Source organism: Polyodon spathula, chromosome 2 (genome assembly GCF_017654505.1).
Source record: "Polyodon spathula isolate WHYD16114869_AA chromosome 2, ASM1765450v1, whole genome shotgun sequence".
In the NCBI taxonomy this organism is placed as follows: domain Eukaryota; kingdom Metazoa; phylum Chordata; class Actinopteri; order Acipenseriformes; family Polyodontidae; genus Polyodon; species Polyodon spathula.
This window is the reverse complement of record NC_054535.1, coordinates 33,257,106-33,278,536: the sequence shown is the minus strand read 5'-3', so window position 1 is coordinate 33,278,536 and position 21,431 is coordinate 33,257,106. Positions and strand designations below refer to the sequence as shown.

Here is a 21,431-nt window from a genome sequence, read left to right as displayed (position 1 = left end):
CCTACCGTGAAGCATGGTGGTGGCAGCATCATGCTATAGGGATGATTCTCTGCATCATGGCCTGGAAAGCTCATAAAGATAGAGGGCAAAATGGATGCAGCAAAGTACAGAGAAATCCTGGAGGAAAACCTGCTGAAGTCTGCAAGAGACCTGGGACTTGGGAGAAGATTCATTTTCCAGCAGGACAATGACCCCAAACATATAGCCAAAGCCACAATGGAGTGGCTTAAAAACAAAAAAGTCAATGTCCTGGGGTGGCCCAGTCAAAGCCTGTACCTCAATCCAATTGAGAATGTGTGGAAAGAGCTGAAAATTGCTGTTCACCAAAGGTCCCCATCCAACTTGACGGAGCTTTAGCAATTTTCAAAGAATGGGCAAAAATTGCAGTGTCCAGATGTGCAAAGCTGGTAGAGACTTATCCAAATAGACTCATGGCTGTAATTGCTGCCAAAGGTGCCTCTACCAAATATTGACTCAAGGAGTGAATAGTTATGCAATTAATTATTTTCTGTTTTATATTTGTAATTAATTTAGAACAATTTGTATTTTATTTTTTTTCCACTTTGACAATATGGACTTTTTTGTGTAGATCAGTGGCAAAAACTCCTAATTAAATCCATTTGATTTCATTTTGTAACACAATGAAATGTGGAAAGGTCCAAGGGGGGTGAATACTTTTGAGTGCCACTGTATATAAATCAAAGCTTTATTTTCAAGAAACTAAAAATTTCTATTACACATATACAAATGGACAAGTGGATGTTCAGTGCAGTGTGAACAAAATAAGTGATGTAACCAGTTGTCATAAAAAGCTGCTGGATTTAAATGCTGTTATGTGAAACAATGTGCTCACACACCTTTTTTTCCTGAATGTTTGTTTTGAATGAGTTCTCTGTCATAGAGGTTTAGCAACACATTAATTACTGTACTCTTAGCATGCCCAGCAGTAACTGTGCCAAGCACTGTTGTGTATCTGTTTCTCTCTCTACACATATATGACAAAACACTCAGCAAGTGAAGCATGGAATGTAATTTAGTGCAAATATTCACCACAGATACCAGACAGTTGACCAGCACTGCACTGGAATCATAAATTAAAACAACAATCACGGCAGTCACAGGTTCACGCTCACACAACAAATTACCTTTACCCATCCTGCAGGTCCTGAACTGGATTTAGAATATTGTTCCGCATTTTTAATATCTACAACCAACCATGTATGTTTTTCACAAGGTCATGTACTCATAATACCATATGCCAGCACATGGAAAACTCATTTTTTCCTGAAGAGGTATGTATAAAACCCATTTTTATTTTACTTGAGGGTTTATGAGTTTGAAGGTGTATCAAGTCCTTTCTTGAACCTCCTCTTCATTGTTATCTCACTTTCTGAAGCTCCTCTCTTAGCCAAGAAGGCAGTGGTTGGCCTAGTCTGTGCAACAATTTGGATAGTTGAACATTGTGGTCTTTGTAGTATCTTGACAGGAATGTCCGAGACTGAAAATAAAAGAAAGCAGGTGTTAAAGAAAAACAAACGTGGAAATGGTTCCTGTTTTTTCAGGTTAAATACATTTACAACATTTACAAAACTTTAATTTAATTTGTGTTGAAAATGCTCTCAGATATCCCAGTTTAAGGTGCATGAAATATCCAAATGTGTGTTATTTAAGAGCAATGGTAACAACAAACCTGAAAGCTACAGTACTATATTTTATATGCCAAAATGAAATTGAAAGGAAATGCATATAATACTGTTGTTATCCCCTATATTGCACAAAGTCCATGTATCTGTAAAGGTAACATTGGTTCACAATTTTTTGTTATATTATAAATGCATTCACACCCAACTTCACAGCAATGGCTTCTTGTTAATGTCCTTGTAGTCCTTGTCACACTTATCATATCATGCTTTATGCCGTGCCCTGGATAACTCCACGATCATATTGCATGAATGTCAGGTGTCTCCTACAGTGAATCATTGGACACTGTCATTTTGAACTCACTTAAAATAGAATCAAATCAATATTAATTATGATTTTCATTCTAAAAGCAATGCATTATATGGACTTTTTGTGCAAGATACAATAGGAAATGTACATGTTTTTTTAAAATTGGATAAAGAATTGGCCAACATAAATCTAGTGTGGACTATTCATGGAATGTGTCATGCTGTCAGACCAGCGTTCTTGCATTATGTTTTTTTTTTTTTCAATAAGCTTCAGGATTTGTGTTTTGTCTAGAGTATAACAATATCTTTACTAAATCAGCTCCCTGAGTCAGCTGAGTAATGTGAATTATGATAAAAGCAAAACAAAAATATGTGCAATGCAACAACATATGCCATGCTTTCTGATACCGTATGCACCATTTTATGGTTTCTTCGGCACTTTTTGTACATTTGATAGTTTAAAAATATACTGTTTGGGCTGTGCTACTCTTGTAATAATTGTTTTCTTCATAATTACTCTGGCAGCACAAACTCATCGAGCTTTAATCACCTTCAAGGCATTCTAAAATGACACATATTATCTTCTTATAAAATGAAGGGGAAAAGACAAGAACAATACAGCAATGACTGCTTTAAAGTCCAAGAAAAAAAAAAAAAAAAAAGTTTAATACAGACCTGAGTACAATTGATCCAATTCTAAGAATCCCAAAGCTGTCACAAGTATACAAACTAGTCACAAATTGATATTTTGCTTCCTTTGGCCCAATTAAATGCTTTTAAGACAATACAAAATTGGGCAGTCAAGCGGTAATGGTCTACATACATAAATAATAAAGCACAACAAGATGTCTGGTTATGCTGATTTATACAACATATGTGGATGTTCCAAATTCACTTCACAGAGGTTTTGTTTTCTGACACTCACACAACGTGAAGTACGAGGTGAATGTATTTATCAGTCTTACCTGAAACTCAGAAGTGCTCTCTACTTATTAAATGGCTTTAGATAAGAAAAAAAGATGTCAATTGCCACTCAGAACGGCTCAGCGTTATTTGCCTTAATACTCGAAACAACAAAGCACTGATCTCAAGGCTAATCAATAAAGTGACTGTAGATTTTGAAGTTCTAAATCCACCTAAATCTTATTCTATTGGGCCACTCCACCCAGCATTGTCACCATTCCTGGCATAAACTCAGAAATGTTGCAATTGTGTTTCTTTTGACACAGTCCATAACTTGCAATGAAAATGGAACGTTAAAAGTCTAACTAAATGGTAGATGTTTTGACTGTGTCTTTTTCATTGTCATCAATGAATATGGAGAATGCATCAAAACACATGGGTTAAATATAATGAAAAGGAAGATGATGGAGATGTTTTACCTCTAAGCCCATAGGAGGATATTTCCTGCCTTTGCTTTTCCCCAGACATTTAGTCTTCCCACCTTCAAGTAGCTGACACCAGAATCCTTTCTGGGGATCAAAGCTGAAATGTTGAATGAAAGGTAGTCAAAGACTGTTTGTTATAACAATTTTATTGAAGGTGTCTATGTACAATCTAATCTATTATTCTGTCTTTCTCTTTATAACATAGTAACAATTCAGGGGGTGGGTACCTATGGTTTTACAGTTAATCATACAGTGCAGGGCTGTATGTATTTAACAGGGGACTAGTTTCCATGACTGGGTGATGGCTATTCCAGACAGCAGGGGCATCAGGTTATTATTCCTTGGGGTGGGTTTCCTTGCTAAATTTAAAGTCACTTAAACCATGCATGGATGATGTAACAGATGGGATTTGGTTGAGTGTGTCAGAGTAAGGGGCAGGTTTAAGTATAGGGAGATAAATATATCTTTGTCCTATAAGACTCATATACAGAGAAACTAGGGTTGCTTCAGCCTGCTGTGTTAGTGAACGCTAATATAAAGTGAAGCTGTGATGGACTATATATTATTGGAGTTGCTGTTCTAGGCACAAAAGAAAATCCCTCTCTGCAATCAGATTTTAAAAATTTGCTGTACTTGTCAACGAAGAGCAAGATGTTCTTGTCCTACTCCCTAGCATAGAAACAAGACCCTGCTTTAAAGACTTCATGCAAAACCAGGCCTCAGTGGGAAAAGATTGAAGGGTATTTATACAGATGTGCTGCACAATGGAATTGAAGGACCTGCCGGTTTCTGTGATGATTTCTTTAGTAGATGCAGGCTCCTTGCATGGGCATATAGCGTTCACAATATAATAGAGGTTATGAAAGTTTTCTTTGATGTTAAGATAAGCTAGCTGTTGAAATCTAATTTTAAGTAACATGTGCAGTGGACAGTTTTCCAAACGAACAAAGAGAGCATCTGGATAGCAAATACCATACCTCTAATGTATTTATGATGCACTGTGTGTCACACTTAATTGATATAATTGACTTGTACTCAACCTAGAATATTTTTTTAATAATACCAAATGATACTCTTCCAGCATTAGACACTAAACTCTCCAGGATGTAAACTTGAGTTGTATCTCCACAGCTTGAAAGATACAGCCTTTTCAATACAGTTATTACTCACGTTAGGGCCTGAGAGTAGTTGTAATATGGGGACACTCCTAGAAACTTCTGGACTTCATCCATTACAGCAGCGGGGTCACTCCTCAGCTGCTGCCCATCAATGATTAGCAACTAAAAATAACAATAAGAGTTTATTTTTTATAAAGTAAAAGAACAAACTGTAGCCATTTAAGTCAGGTGATGAGATTTAGCATCAAATCAAGTCCATCAAGCTTTAAAAATACTGCTTTACTCTAACTAAATTCATCGTAAATGATCATATATTTAATTAATTCTGTATTTTTGTCCATTCTCCACTAATAATGTGCATAGTAAAGAGTTCTTAATCCAGAACCTGTATAGGTTTATTTGAGGAAAACCTTGCAGATATTTTAAATAAAAATAAAAAAAATCACTGTTTATTATTCGTTTTGCTGTAATTATTGCACTATACAGGATTTAGTAAAAGTTGCTAAATGAGAATGACATCTTTTTACCTGAGAAGGAGGGTAGTAAGTGAGCCAGTGTTCAATATGGATAGCATACCAGCCTGGCACCAGACATTTATTCTGAAGAGATCTGAGCTCTGCTGGGGCATGGTGTCCTGCAGAAATCACCTCATAGAAACTGTACTTTATAGCAGCATGATCTTCATGGGCCCTCTGGTGCTATAGTGAATATCAACAGAACAGCAATCCATGACTGCAGTTTACATAGAGTGAACATCTGTTTACAATGTCTTACTGGCTGCATTTACTTACAAGGACTATTTTCCAGACCTTTCCTTCTGTATATTGTGGTTGGATAACAACATTACTTCATAAATACTACCTGTTGCGCACTTCCATTTGCTATAGGTCCCAAATGTGCAGTTTTGAAAAAACATGTTATTGTATTTTTCCGTTGAAAACATCTGGTACTACACCAGTTTAGATAAAAATACTGTTGCACTTCCTTGGTCATGTCACCTGGAGAGAGACGTTGTCTCCACCCCTTCAACACCTTCATGCTTTGCAGCTAGTGACAGGTTGAAGAGAAACAGTAACAGACTTCCTGAGAAAAAAACTGAAACCTTTCTTTAACTAAAGGTACTAGAGATCATGTTTTAAAATAAAAAATGCATGTTTGTAAAATAGTGTTTCTTAAAGAATCTGCACATTTGAGACCAATACAATATAGCTAGAAGGGGACAACACTTTAAAATATACTATCATACAACTTATAATGGAAAACAAATTGGGAATTTAATCCAACAGTAAATTACAGTTCATGCATTTGAACAAAAGAGGAAAGCCAGTTAACAATTTGGAATGCCCAATCATCATTATTATCCCGACTCACCGCTGCAACTCCTGCGGCAACTTGAGAAATGGCAGCAGACACACGTGCCCTCCAAAACGTGTCCCGCCAAGCCATCTTTTTTCACACTGCAGGTCTACAGCGAAACCATCAGACCTATCGTGCTGGAGGATAAGACAGATCCGAGTGGCTTCTACAGCAGACCCGCAGACGCCCTGTCGGCCATGCAAGTTGCTAATGCGCGGTGAACCGAGGATTACCCTGCAGACCTGAGCCCTCCCCACCCGGACGGCACTCAGCCAATTGTGCGCTGTCCCCTGGGAACTCCCGGCCACGATCGCAGTAGCATAACCTGAACTCGAACCAGTGATCTCCAATCTATAAGGGTGCATCCTGCACTCCAAGAGGAGCACCTTACTGGATTCGCCACTCGGGAGCCAACCTCATCTTTTAATGCTAGAAAATGTACCAATGTGAGAAAAAGCGTGGAAATTAAACATAACTGACAACAGCTTTAGGTGAGAGGGATCTTTTTTCTCAGCTGTGTGCAACTGAACGTAACAATTGCTTATTTAATTACTGAAACTGTTATCTGAGGGGAAACAGGCAACATACAATGTAAAACAGACAACTTACTGCATCTGTCGTTTCTGCATTTTGTGCTGACTATGTGTGACATGTTTATTTCTGCAATGCCACTGCAGAGAGCCTTCAATTACAGGAGGCTTTTACTGATAGAATGAGAGCTCTTTATTAGAAAGAAGCTATTTACTGCAAGCTTTCTTTGAAATATAAAACCAGAGCTCTGCCTGGGGAGTCGAGGTCTTGAGTGTAAGCACTCACACCACCAACAGATTCTTCAGATTTAAGAATCACAAAGCAAATGTACTGTAGTAGTAGTGCATTATAAGCTGAAAGGGAGGTTAACTGTGTTGTTATCTTCTGGTTTTCCAGATGATGTTTGTCCACTGGGATGTTTTTCAGAAGAGTTTATTCTGTTATGCTTTATTTTATTAAGTCAAAAGAGGGCATACAGGGGAATAAAGGGTTTTAAATGATTGAACCAATTACCCATAAAAGTGTACTTGTGAATGTTTACAGTTCAGCATGAGTGTATGTGGATTTATGCATGCACAGGTCATCTCCATGATGTCAGCTTGCATTCCAGTATGTATCATTGCTGTCTGTCTGTGGTTGTTTATCTTTTATGCCTCATTATAATTTTATAAAAGCAGTAAGTTACACCTAGTGAATTGTATTACATCTGTAGCTCTGTGAAATTATTATTTTTTTAATTGAACACATAACATCGCACTGAACTTTTTTTTAATATACTCTTCTATTTATGTTATCCATCAATGTTTTCCTTGTTTTATGTATAGATCATAATATAAATCCTGTTTCAGAATTCATATTGCCTTCCTTTTGTAGTCTTTAGAAACTCACTTTTGTACTTACTTTAAAATCAAAATGACAGTAATCTTGATGGACTGCATTTTTTAATCTAAATTTGGGATGATCAGCTGCAGTTATCATATAGTTTAGTTGCTATACAGCTTGCTATACAGTATATAATTGCTATACAGCTCCTACCTGGTACCAGGAGTAAGCCCGGTCAGAAGGATTGATGAGTAAAGTGATTATCTTTGATTTTGGTACCAGGGCAGCGGCACGCTTTGGAGCATCTTCAGAAGGGAAGTAGTTTGCACTTTTCTCAAACAGAAAGTCAGAGGTCACATTAGAGGGGACTGGAAAGAAGTCCATGTACCTGTGTGAAGGAAAGTGTGTTACCACCAGACAGCTTAACAAACAAAAGAAAACAATGCTCCTTCTATTCACAGTATTGATATCCCTGTAACTGCTTACCTTTCTGAAGATATCACATGCTGTCTATCACGGTAAAGAAAATTAAAAAGCCACTCTGGCTTGCTAAATTGTGTGGCACAGCTTGTATTAGCCTCTTGGAAAGTCCCTGTGCTTCTTCAGGTTGAGGTCTACTGAGTAGCTGAATCCCAGAGCTCAGGCCAATGGTTTCTCATTTACCCCATGTGACTTCCCACGCAACCAGTAAAGATAAAAAATTGTCTACTTGATTTAGACTAACAGTTTTACCTCACAAGAAGCAACTCTGAAATTCCCACAAATTATCCACTATATCTATGACTGTAGTCCCTAACAATGTGGCAGCCGTGGATTGGAGGAGCAGTTGCACTATTTAACCAAGGGGTCATGATTGACGGTACAAAAGAGGACGTAGCGAAGTGATTTGTTCCTTTGTATGGTTAAAGCAGAACTGGAAGGAGACCATGTATTTTAATCATGAGTGTTTTGTTTGTTTTGTTCTGTCGTGTCTAAAGAATTACTGTTTGTTATTATTAAATGATATGGAGCTGTTGCCAAGGGCCAGCACATTAAAACTGTAATAAGATAACCAACATTTTTAAAAGAGGTTTCAGCTAAATTAAAAACAACTTACTTGGTGTTCAAATAACTCACATTTCCTATGCCTAACAATATCAGTATTTTTAATTATTTACAGTACTACAGTAAAGGTCACAACAGTATTTTGACATACTACAATAGTTTTTTTATAAGGGAAGGTATGGGACGCTCTGAACATAAGGAAATTGTTATAAACCACTTTTGGTTGTGTTGTACATTAGTGTATGTGAAATGCACTGCAATGTGATAGTCTACTGGACCTAGGTCCAGCACACAAAGAAACTGAATAGTTTTGAAGCTAAAATGGGAAAGGTGTGTATCTGCATTCTAAGGAAGCTTCATTCAAGAGGGGTTTGCTCAGACTATGGTAGGGTAGTAAAGTCTTGGAGTGCCAGGCTAGTGCCAGTAGTTCACATGCAGACTGTGCTGAGATTCAATTGAAGGGTTCATTAGCAATCAAGTCTCAGTACAGCTTCATAAGAGCCAGTGTCTACTTCCTGGCCTGACGTCACCACACGAGCCAGCCTGTTCACACGTACCTAATAGCCAGGCTATTATTTTGTTGAAAGGTGGCACGATTAACCATAACCTAGCAATTAATAGGTTGGAGTTGGGCACATGTTAAAATAATTCTTGTGAATATGTTTTTTTTAGTTTTTTTTTTAGATATGATTTTTAGCTAATAGGTTATCAAGCAACAACAGTGGCATACATGTATATATAAATAAAAACAAGACCAACACATGAACAGGTTTATTGCTGTCAGTATTTTATATCTTCTTATGCAAGCATGCAAAAATGTCAGCAACATTATGCGTGTGCTTTTAGTGAATAATAAATAAATAAAAAGTAAAAAAAAATATATAAATATGCAGTCCCAGCACCTAGGCAAATATGCCTAATACAACAACCAAATGCTGATTTTATCCTGAAATGCAAACAAAATCATTTCTGTTGCTTACTCTTGTCATAAGACTTATGAATTTCAAACCGCTAGTTTATTACTCATAAATAAATACATCATCTTATATAAAAAGGTAACAATATAAAAAGTCAAGTGCCACTGGGATTTTGATGATGCAATTATTTAATCTAAGTATAAATTATGGAAATGAGTGCGATCAGAAACTGATTTAGTGATTTGGAAAATACACATTCCCATTAATTAGAAAACTGCACTTACAGTAACTATGAGAATGCTTTGACTAGAATCCTAAACATAATATGCTTGGTTCTTTAGGGACTGACAAAGGACTGTAATTGTTTTCTAATAAACTGTATCACAAGTAATTTTCTAATCGAAAAAAAAAAAAACATAATACAATGACATTCAAATCTGAAGCAGTTATGAAGCTTTAATTAGCAGTCCCTGTACTTTAAAACAACAGTACAGATAAAATACTGTCTAACACTCTCCCTTTCCTGTTATTCTTTTCTCAGTATTGCATTTCAATACTACACACAGTTGACATGTGTTTATTGTTTGGATATAACGTTAGGAAGGGTATTGGGCAAACTATTCTAAATAAAAGAAACCTAATAAAACGAGTCCACCCTACCAGTCTATCCCTTTATGGTAGTTGTTTCCATTGAAAAACTGCACCTCCTCAAAGGTCTTCACACTGGGGAAATTGCTGGTAATGAAAGGGTGCATTATCAGGAACAGGTACAGAGCAGTTGTACCTGGAAAAAAAGGCACATGACAAACTTTTTCGCATTTTGCTTTAAAAAACACTTGGTTACCTTTTTAAAATATACAGAACTGCATCTTGTGTATAATATTTGAAACCAAATGATGATTACATTTAAACATGCCCTCAAGCAACATGTTTTTGCCCCTAGAGTCTACTGTAATTGTCGATTATTATGATAGTTTTCAACATCTCTCTGGTTGTGGTCTTTCTACTGGCCCTAATCCACCTAATCCTGGCATAGTCCTCAGAAGGGAACCTTATTGAAAGCCATCTTATTATTAGGATGCTTATATAGGATTTTGGATCCACTTTTCCCCAGAAAGTAATTTGTATAAGAGATGCCAAGTATCCAGGTATGAGTCTTAGGATACATTTATAAGCAATTTGATACATGCTATAGCTCTGTTCTGTTAAATGTTTACAGATTAATTGCTTGAAAATGTATTTTCCCTAAACCTTTAAATAAGGTCAAAAACATGCATTAAATGCAGTATGATGGGTACATTGTCAGGTAATTTACTAAAAGTTTTTGCTGTACACATGTAGTCTGATAGGCATTAATGTTGCAGTTTATCATAAATAACTGATTGGTTACAAAGATTCTAAATAGGTTAAAGTTTAAACTTTTAAGCATGTCTAAAGCTTAAATGTTTAAACTTTAGAAAATGAAACCCACATTACCATTTCAACTTTAGGAAATGAAACCCACATTACCATTCCCAAACAATTTCAGTATTTTCCGCTCTCCAGAGACAATAACCCCTTGTCTGTCAAATCAAATTTCACTGCAATTTAAATCTACATATTGAATTTAGTTGAGCTGACCAGCGGTTATCTAGCCAGATAAATAAATAAATAAATAAATAAATAAATAAATAAATAAAAATCCCTACCAAGCTCTCAATTTTACCCCTTGTCTAATTATCAATATCTATTTCAGTCTACAGTCAGACAGAGATCAACAGAACATGCGTAGCCTTTAATTGAGTTTAAAAAGTAAAACTGTACTTCTGGAAATGATATATTGTAAAGTGTAATTTAAAACACAGTTCTCTGGGGACATGTCTTTAGACCCCGGCTAGCTCTTTTGTATTTTTCAGTATTACCAAGCTTTGCTGTATAATTTGAGATTACAGAGAACACTAACTATTCTCATTCACAACCTTTGGCTGTGCAGCATACTGAGCTATGCTGCCCTTGCCGATATTCTAGAAGAAAGCCTTGGGTAACTATGGCAACAGTTTTACTCACCAGTCTTCTGAGGTCCTACAACCAGGAATTTGGGCAAACGATCACAGGTTTTCTCTTTCGACCAGATATCCTTGTGCCGCTTGTCATCGCATGGATTCTGAAAAAAAGATTTAAAAGAAGCTTGCAGTCAGTACAAAGGGAAGATATTGGTATTCAGAAATTGACTTTTTAGCTCTCCAGTTAATTTAATCTATATAGAGGAACTAGACAGGGTTGCCTCATTTCACCTCTTGTATTTAATTCAGCAGTCAAACCTTTAGCACAATTAATTTGGCAAACTGAAGGTATCCAGAGAATTGGTCATAAAGAAGTGAAAAGTAAATTAATGCTACAATATATGCAGATGACATTTGAGTTATTTAAGAACCCCAGTTCCTCCCTTCTATGCCTCATGGATATAATAAACCAATACAGTGATGTTTCAGGATATAATGTAAATTGATTAAAATCAGAAGCTAGCCCCCTGTCTAAAAAAATTTTAGTACGGAGTATCAAAACTATCCTTTCAGATGGCCTTCATAAGGTATTAAATACTTGGGGATTCTTTTTTTTTTTGTTTTTGTTTTTTTAAATATTAAAAGATACTGTCAAATTTAATATGACACTAATTGATAGGATTTCAGTTAGATTACAGACCTGGAATACATTACCACTATCCTTATGGGGCAGTTATGCCAGTGGTGACATACACATTGGCCATGCTTTCAATTCATATTCCATTATCCTATTTTAAACATATAAATGTACTTTTCAGTAAATTTATATAGATATAAGAAATCAAGGCTTAAAATCTGTAAACTATATAAAAGTCATAATAGAGGTATGAATATTCCCAATCCCTACTGGTATTATTATTATTATTATTATTATTATTATTATTATTATTATTATTATTATTATTATTATTTAACATATGCCTTTATCCAAGGTGACTTACAGAGACTAAATTCACCTGCAACAACGTCTCACCCGAGGACCTCCTGGTTACAAGCCCTTTTCTTTAACCACTGGACCGCACAGCCAGCCTCCTATCTAATCAGTTTAGCCTCTTAGAGATTGGTTTATCAAGCAATCCCCCAATTTGGGTTAAAATTGCTGAAAATATTGCCTCACCCTATAGTTTAAAAGACTTATTGTTACACGGCCCTCCACCTGCTCTGAAGAATTACTTTATTTTTACATTTGCACACAAAAGATCGGCCCTTCTTTTAAAGGACTTGTGATGAGTCAAAGGGGTTTCGGTCTGTGATTCAGCCTCCCGACAGTAGATGGCATCAAACCAACTCGGGACTTCCCTTACCAAGATCTCGTGACCATGGCAAAAGTCATCTTTTGAGGGGCGGCACCTTGGTGAGGGGCGGAAGTACGAGTATGTAACTTCCAGCCACTGGAGTCAAGTGAAGGAGAAGGACACGTGTCGGTTGGGGATTGGTGTTCCACTGACTACAGAGGCGGGACATTACATACTAAAGGAAACGTACTACTATGTTCGGGGTTGGTCCGAAAGTAAAGTAGGAGGAGTAACGGGTGAAGGGAGAGACTGGTTTTGTGCAGCGGGATTTTTGAAATACTAACATTTCTTTTGTCTTTTTTTTGTTTATGGTCACCACGAAGACAAATTAAAGACGAGTCATCAGTTTGTTTTGGATTTCACCCCTGCACTCCTTCCCTCACACCATTTTGTTTTTCGTTTGTTATTTAATCCTTTTGTTGTGTATAGAAAATAAAAATAAATTATTTTATTTCTGTACACATAAATTACTGTCTGGACATTCCATTTAATACACTCTCGCCTCACACGTGGTGTCAGAAGTGAAAATGGATCCAGCTACAGTTTTGACAATGTTTAGGGAGCAGGAGGAGAAGCGAGAGGAGAGAGAGACACGGCACCTGGAACAGCTCGCCCAGTTCTTGGGACAGCTGGTAGAAAAACTATCAATATCAACATCAGAGAGAGCGGTTGCCCGGATGTTTGCAGCTCAGCCTAATCTTCAGAAGATGACCTCGGAAGATGATCCCGAGGCTTTCTTGATTACGTTTGAGAGAGTGGCAGAGGCTGCAGAGTGGCCTAGGGAACACTGGGCCATGAAATTGGCACCCTGCCTGACAGGGGAAGCTCAGGCAGCGTATCGAGCCCTGACGGCCACGAATGCAGGGGACTATGTTAAAGTTAAAGAAGCCATTCTCTCACGCCTCGGGATCACGGAGGAAACATACCGGCGCCGTTTTCGGGAATACCAGCTGTCCAAGGGGATGCGGCCCCGGGTTGCGGGACAATATCTTTTAGATCAGTGCACCCGGTGGCTGCGGCCAGAAGAACATACACCCCAAGAACTGGTGCAGAAAATAGTTATAGAACAGTTTGCGTCTATACTACCGCCAGGGAATCGAGAGTGGATTAAGAGGAATAGACCTACCACTCTCGAGGATGCCCTCCTCCTGGCGGAGGCCTACGAAGACGCAAACGAAGGTGCCGGGTCAGACCCCACTCCTGCCCCTAAACTAACTCGGACCAACCAACCAATGAAGCCCAGAGGGGGTAACCGGACCTTCAGACCATGGAGGTCGAGGTTAGCCCCATCCTGGGCGAGAGAGAATCCCCCTAACCTGCCGGTCGCGGACTCGCAGGACAGATTAACTCCGTTGATGCCTCCTAACCAAGTGTGCTACCAATGTAATGAGCCTGGACACATTGCCAGGAATTGTCCAGTAATAAAGGTGGACCTGGCGACAAGATCCTGGTCAGCAGTAACAGGTAGGAACACTGGGGAATGTCGGGAGGGCCCTTATCAGTTAAGAGTACAGGTCGGGGGAAAGAGTACTTACGCATTTGCGGACTCTGGGTGTGCACAAACATTGATTCGGCAAGCTCTCTTGGATGGGGTAGCCTGGGAGCCACAGGGTAAAGTGGCTATCTCCTGTATTCATGGAGAAACTCGGGTTTATCCCACCACTAAAGTTAGACTTATTGTAGGTGATTATTCAGCTTGCGTTAAAGTGGCTGTAGCGCAATGTTTACCATACCCTGTTCTCCTGGGAAGAGACTGGCCGTTTTTTGATCGTATTTTAGGTCGGGAAATGGTCTTAGTTTCTACCAGGGGACAATTAAAGCAACAGGAGAAAACAATTGGCGAGATTTTTCCGTTGCAATCCGACCTGTTTAACCCTAAAATCCGCCCAAGAAAAACAAAAAGAGAGCGTCGGGTGGAAAAATATGAGGGAACTCTGAGACGACAAGGGGAGGGGTCTGACACAAAAGTAAACCAATCGCTGAAACGGCAAGGAAAGGGAGTAGGTATTCAGTGTAACCGGGGCTGCGAGGTTACTGAGGTGGAAGGTCATGTAATAAAAGACACTCCTCTCTGTGTACCTAACCATTGGGACCGAGATATTGACTTGGGATATGAACAACAAAATGATCCCACGTTACAGTATGCTTGGAAACAGGTTAGATATATCGAGGGGAAGGATATGCAGGAAGGACAACCGGTGGTATTTCCGCATTTTTCTGTATCTGGGCACTTATTATATAGAATAACCCGGGCTCCCGGGACGGGACAGCTCGTAAAACAGTTATTGGTTCCTAGGCCTTTTCAGTCAGAAGTCATGAGATTGGCGCATGACATTCCATTTTCAGGTCATTTGGGAACTGAAAAGACTCAGGAACGAATTCTGGCCCGGTTTTTTTGGCCTGGGGTTTATGGTCTTGTGCGGAAGTATGTATCGGAGTGTCCTGAATGTCAATTAGCTGCCCCTAAGTCAGTTCGCCCCGCACCTCTGGTTCCACTTCCAATTATTGGGGTACCGTTTGAAAGGATTGGTGTAGATTTAGTAGGCCCTCTGGAGGGAACAGAGTCAGGATATCGGTATATTTTAGTAGTAGTGGACTACGCAACGAGATATCCAGAAGCTGTTCCCTTACGCTCTATGAATGCAATAGCTGTAGCGAATGAATTGGTAAAAATATTCTCTAGGGTGGGAATCCCGAAAGAAATTCTCACTGATCAGGGCACTAATTTTATGTCAGACTGTATTCAGCAACTATATAAATTATTGAAAATTCGTTCAATTAGAACCTCAGTTTTTCATCCACAAACGGATGGGCTTGTTGAACGATTTAATCAGACTTTGAAAAATATGTTGCGCCGCTTTGTAGATCAAGAAAAACGCAATTGGGCTAAACTGCTTCCCTACTTGCTCTTTGCAGTTCGCGAGGTACCACAATCCTCAACGGGGTTTTCCCCGTTTGAGCTCTTGTACGGTCGGCAGCCGCGGGGTATCTTGGATCTCATAAGAGAAGGCTGGGAAGAACAGTCAAAGGAGTCTAAAAATGTAGTAAAATACGTGTTGCAGTTACGCGATCGCTTAGAATTAGTCGGTCGATTGGCACATGACAATCTCAAAGCGGCACAGCAGAAGCAGCAACAAAGCTACAATAAAAATGCAAGAATTCGGAACTTTCGACCTGGAGATAAAGTGTTGTTATTGTTGCCCTCATCGGAATCTAAGTTGTTTGCTAAATGGCAGGGTCCCTTTCAGGTTATTCGAGCAATTGGTAAAGTCAATTATGAGATCCGACAGCCTGGGCGTCGGAAAGAAAGTCAAATTTATCATGTTAATCTCCTGAAACCGTGGAAAGAACGGGAAGTCCATTTTATATCTCCTGTACAGGAGGGAGAGGATTTTGGACCCTCAATTGAGTCAGAGTCAGCAATTGAGGTCCCGATGGGGGAACAATTAACTCCTGATCAGCGTGAAGAGGTAAGCAATCTAATTAATATGTTCAGTGATGTGTTTTCTAACGTGCCTGGAAGAACGCATTTGATCGAACATGCTATTATCACTCCGCCAGGTCTAAGAGTTAGACAGAGACCGTATCGCATTCCAGAGAGTCGGAGAGATTCTGTTCGAAGGGAGGTGGAGTGTATGTTGAAACTTGGGGTAATTGAACCTTCCCGAAGTGAGTGGTGTAGCCCAATAGTACCAATAGACAAGCCAGATGGGTCACTACGATTATGTATCGATTTTAGGAGGGTGAATGCTATCTCCAAGTTTGATGCATATCCCATGCCTCGAGTAGATGAACTCTTAGACAAACTGGGGCAAGCTCGGTTTATTTCAACTCTGGATCTGACGAAAGGATATTGGCAAATTCCATTAACGAAAGCCTCTCGTGAGAAAACGGCATTTTCAACCCCAGAGGGTCTTTTTCAATTTTGTACTATGCCGTTCGGACTTCATGGAGCGCCTGCTACTTTTCAGAGACTAATGGACAGGGTTTTACAACCTCATCGAGAGTATGCAGCTGCGTATATCGATGATGTAGTCATTTATAGTTCTTCCTGGAGAGAACATTTGACTAGATTAGAAGCCGTCTTACAGTCTCTGAGGAGGGCGGGGCTCACAGCGAACATGGCAAAGTGCGCTATTGGAAAAGAAGAAACTAAATATTTAGGTTTCATAATGGGTAAGGGTAGAGTGAAACCGTTGGTTTCAAAAGTCCAGGCTTTGTTGGATTCACCGGTACCTACCACGAAAACCCAGGTGAGATCACTGTTAGGGTTGGCTGGTTATTACCGCCGCTTTATTCCACACTTTTCCACTATAGCCGCCCCTCTCACTGATCTCACTAAAAAGAACGCTCCAAATAAAATTAAGTGGAGTGCAGAGTGTCAGACAGCCTTTGAATCTATTAAAACTAATTTGAGTCAGGCCCCAGCATTAATAAGCCCGGATTTCAGCCGAGAGTTCGTCCTGCAGACAGATGCATCGCAGACTGGTCTGGGGGCGGTTCTGTCCCAGGAGAGAGATGGTATAGAACACCCGATACTATACATCAGTCGGAAGTTACTGCCCAGAGAACAGAGGTATTCGGTAGTGGAGAAAGAATGCCTGGCAGTGAAATGGGCAGTGGAATCTTTAAAATACTATCTTCTGGGACGACCCTTTGTACTCATCACAGATCACGCTTCTTTAAAGTGGTTAGACACGATGAAGGATTCAAACGCTAGGATTACGCGGTGGTACCTGGCGCTCCAACCCTTCGCCTTTCAAATAAGGTATCGTGCGGGTAAGTTACATCAAAATGCTGATTTTTTTTCCCGGGAGGGAGGTAAAAGGGAAGGGTTAGAGGTTTCCGAGTGTTCCTTCGGCTCCACTCTGAGGGGTGGGATATGTGATGAGTCAAAGGGGTTTCGGTCTGTGATTCAGCCTCCCGACAGTAGATGGCATCAAACCAACTCGGGACTTCCCTTACCAAGATCTCGTGACCATGGCAAAAGTCATCTTTTGAGGGGCGGCACCTTGGTGAGGGGCGGAAGTACGAGTATGTAACTTCCAGCCACTGGAGTCAAGTGAAGGAGAAGGACACGTGTCGGTTGGGGATTGGTGTTCCACTGACTACAGAGGCGGGACATTACATACTAAAGGGAACGTACTACTATGTTCGGGGTTGGTCCGAAAGTAAAGTAGGAGGAGTAACGGGTGAAGGGAGAGACTGGTTTTGTGCAGCGGGATTTTTGAAATACTAACATTTCTTTTGTCTTTTTTTTTGTTTATGGTCACCACGAAGACAAATTAAAGACGAGTCATCAGTTTGTTTTGGATTTCACCCCTGCACTCCTTCCCTCACACCATTTTGTTTTTCGTTTGTTATTTAATCCTTTTGTTGTGTATAGAAAATAAAAATAAATTATTTTATTTCTGTACACATAAATTACTGTCTGGACATTCCATTTAATACACTCTCGCCTCACAGGACTTTAAAATAATTTCAGTTCGGGACTACAGAATAACCCAAGTATTTTGTATAATGAGAAACCTTTATTTAACCTCACTTGAATTAATACACAAATCAGTAAGGTGGGTGATTTGTCTGAAGAAAATGTGAGATCCCTAAAGGATAGATGCCATATTCCAATTGGAGAAACTAGAATTTGCCATCATATCAAAAAATCTTTAGCCAATCTAATCCTTCAATTTTGCTCTCCTAGTCTAACTAAATTGAAGATTATTAAATCAATTCCCATGGTTTTGTATCCAAATTATACACATTATTTAAAGAGAATTTTTCATACAGTAATAATAGTTTAAAGTCAAAATAGGAGAGTTAGGACCATCAATAATTGTGTCATCCTGGAATAATATCAATACAAATATAACATTTTCTTCAACCAATGCCAAATTAAGATCAATTCGGTATATAATTATAAGTGACTCTGGTAAAAGACACATTTTCCATATGTTATGGAGTTGTGGTAAACTACATGATTACTGGACCATAATATTTAGGCATATTTCTAATAGTTTAAAAATACATATCCCCTGCAACCCTTGAGTTGCAATTTTAGGAGACAGATCTACTCTTCAAGTTAGTAAACCACGGTCTAAACTAATACTTACTCTATTCCTCATAGCTAAAATAATTACACTAACTTCCTGGAAGGATACTGACCCCTCAGTGTTGGATGTTACTACCTTGGAAAGAGTGAGCTTTGCTTTTTTAGATGAGAACTCAAAATTTACTGAAATATGGAACAGAGCATCCTCTTATTTCATGGAAGTGGATTTTAATTAAATTATATAAATATACTGTACCTAGATGTATTTATATATGAGCTACCCAAAGTTATCATATCCTATTACTGTGACCACTTTACCTTTGTTCCAACTTCTTTAATACCAGGAGCATATCATAGTTAAATATTGACTGTAACATTTGTGAAACACTGTGATATACTTTAATATGTATTGATTGCATGCAGGCAGATTAAGTGAAAAATGTATTATTATTAGATTGTATATTACAAAGCAATAACATATGAATTATAAATAATAATAATAATAATAATAATAATAATAATAATAATAATAATGGTTTGTAAGCCTGGTAAATAAACACCCTGTCAATCTCACCACAAACAACAATAGGAGAAAGATACAGAACACATAACAGGATGTCATACAGGTAAAAACACAAGATAATGAAAATGTATGTGATATAATCCCTACAAGCCCTTATTAAATCATTTTATCTTGCGTTTTTTATGCTTTTGTTCTGCACTCTTAATGAAATATGAGGTTATAAAGCTCATATTTAATTGAAATATAAACACCTGCACTATGTAGCATGCACATGTGTGTAAACTATCTGTCCCTTGCAACATTATTTATCTATTAAGCAAAATGATAATTGTAATATAGAAAAACTGAACCTCCTTGTCATTTTAAGTCATATTGTGCAAGGCAACAGATCTGACATACTTTCACAGAGTGATGATTGAAGGTATTATCACATTCCAGAAAAACCTGGACAACATCACTGCTGATTTTACCCCTATCCTACCTTATTATTACTTATTGAAGAATGTCATGTACCTCTCCAGATTTATTTAAAAATGACCTGTAGTCACTTTGTCCCATAGACACTATTGCTTATATTATTTTCCCCAATGCACTCAATAAATGAATTCACTGTCAAGCATTGCAGACCTAAAGTATAAAACTACATACCTGCCAGATTGGATCATGTTGCTCAGGGAAGAGCTGAAAGTATTTGTGAGCCAGCTGAAACGGTGGCAATGTCTGTAGTCTGAGGTTAGTCCAGCCCTGAACAAAGTTGGCCAAGTTTGAAAAAGTGTACAGTCCCAGTCGGTCATTCCCATAGTTGGATAAATGTGTCATAAAGATGCTGATCTAGAGAGAGAAAGGCAATACAGAATGAATTTCCCTCAGCTCACCAATAGATGGCAGTAAGTACATTCTAAACTACAGCAGCCGGTGATCTGAATCTTTGGAGTGAAGAAGATGGCAAAATCTTTCTTATAATTCAGACCAGGTCTGATCGTGGAACCTTATCTGACACTTGTGATTCTCTAGATCATCCCTTATACTTGCTAAAGATGAAGGATGCAGTGGTTCCAGTCACAATTACCCTTAAAAAGCATGAGCTGAATATGTTTGCCACTGGTCAACATTTTGAAAAAAGAAAAAAAGATTTACACATGCAGGATAACAAATCTAAATAACAAGTCTTTAACCTTTGTATGGACAAGGTGGACTCATCCTTCACAATGTTTATGAATTTATGAACAAACAAATTCTTTGCTTTTTTTGTGCCTATTCCTTGAATTGATGCGGTCTGCAACTTTGGTAGAAAATTCCCACCTGTGTGATATATCAGCTTCAGTTTTCTCAAGCAATAACTAATCATCAGGAATGGAAAGGTGTGCTAGACCCATTTTTAAAATTACAAAGCATTTATAGTAAAAACTAGCATGTGCAAAATTAACTGACACAATTTGTCTAAACACAGTAACAAGAAAAGTTGGTAACTTTTGATGTTAACCAGGCAATAACTGAGAATTACTATTGTAGTTTTGTATTGTTTAATTTTAATAACCTATCCTTATTGAAACCCCAACATGAACCTAATGAATAATTATTACTGGTAAACATTTTGAACATTTCTCCTATTCCACTGCTGACTGTGGATGGGAGTTCCCAGGGGGGGTGGCACACAATTGGCTGAGTGTTGCCCCCTGGGAGCTTATTGTTGGCAGTGGAATAGCCTGGACTTGAACTGGTGCTGTCCAGGCTTTGGGGCCCATCCTGTGCTCCATATGATGCACCTTACTGGATGTGCCACTTGGGAGCCCCCTAGTTGTGGCTATCTTCCTGTAGCTCTATGCTCTACTAAATACCCTGCCAACACTGGGTAGGCCTAACAAAAAAGCAGTTTCTAGCAGTAAGGTGGAAACTCATTGTATCTCAGGTCTTAAAAAAAAAAAAAACGTGTTTATAATTCATACATAGCCTTGCAGCGTGCCTTTAACTTCACATTAGCATGGTTCAGAGTGCTCACGAATGACAGCCTTTCTTTAGCTGACTGGAAGCTTTGCTTTTACTGGCACATCTGAAAGTTGTTCGGACTGTTTGATAAGGCCAGTGGGTGCCTTGGGGACAGCAAGCAGGAAGCATAACAGAGGCCATTAAACCATGTCTTCTAAAAATTGAGATACTTAGAATTCCACTGCATGACAGTGTTTACATTCCTTTACCAACATCTCCTTGAATCACGGGCCTGATGCCATCAATATACCCACTGTGCTTCTCTGCATACATTTGACTCAAAAACAGTGAAGGCAATTTAACAACTTGTCTAGCGCAATAGAACACATTTATTAGACTGGCTGAAACCACAAAGAAAACACTGACATACAGAGGCAGTGGCAGGGCAGAATGAACGAAAGCCTGGTGATA

The 21,431-nt window shown here is 38.7% G+C and overlaps 1 protein-coding gene across 1 annotated transcript in view; it reads right to left on the bottom strand.

Moving 5' to 3' along the window:
* Nucleotides 1-664: 664 nt before the first annotated feature.
* Nucleotides 665-21,431, bottom strand: part of LOC121295414 (bifunctional heparan sulfate N-deacetylase/N-sulfotransferase 4-like) — an 87,423-nt gene continuing 66,656 nt past the window's right edge. The window contains exons 6-13 of the mRNA XM_041219997.1: nt 19,683-19,865; nt 11,172-11,268; nt 9,786-9,909; nt 7,378-7,552; nt 4,983-5,153; nt 4,508-4,617; nt 3,332-3,434; nt 665-1,498 (exon numbers count right to left, since the gene is read on the bottom strand). Of these exons, the coding sequence (XP_041075931.1) occupies nt 1,379-1,498; nt 3,332-3,434; nt 4,508-4,617; nt 4,983-5,153; nt 7,378-7,552; nt 9,786-9,909; nt 11,172-11,268; nt 19,683-19,865 (1,083 nt within the window). The 3' untranslated portion in view covers nt 665-1,378. The remainder of the gene's footprint in view (nt 1,499-3,331; nt 3,435-4,507; nt 4,618-4,982; nt 5,154-7,377; nt 7,553-9,785; nt 9,910-11,171; nt 11,269-19,682; nt 19,866-21,431) is intronic.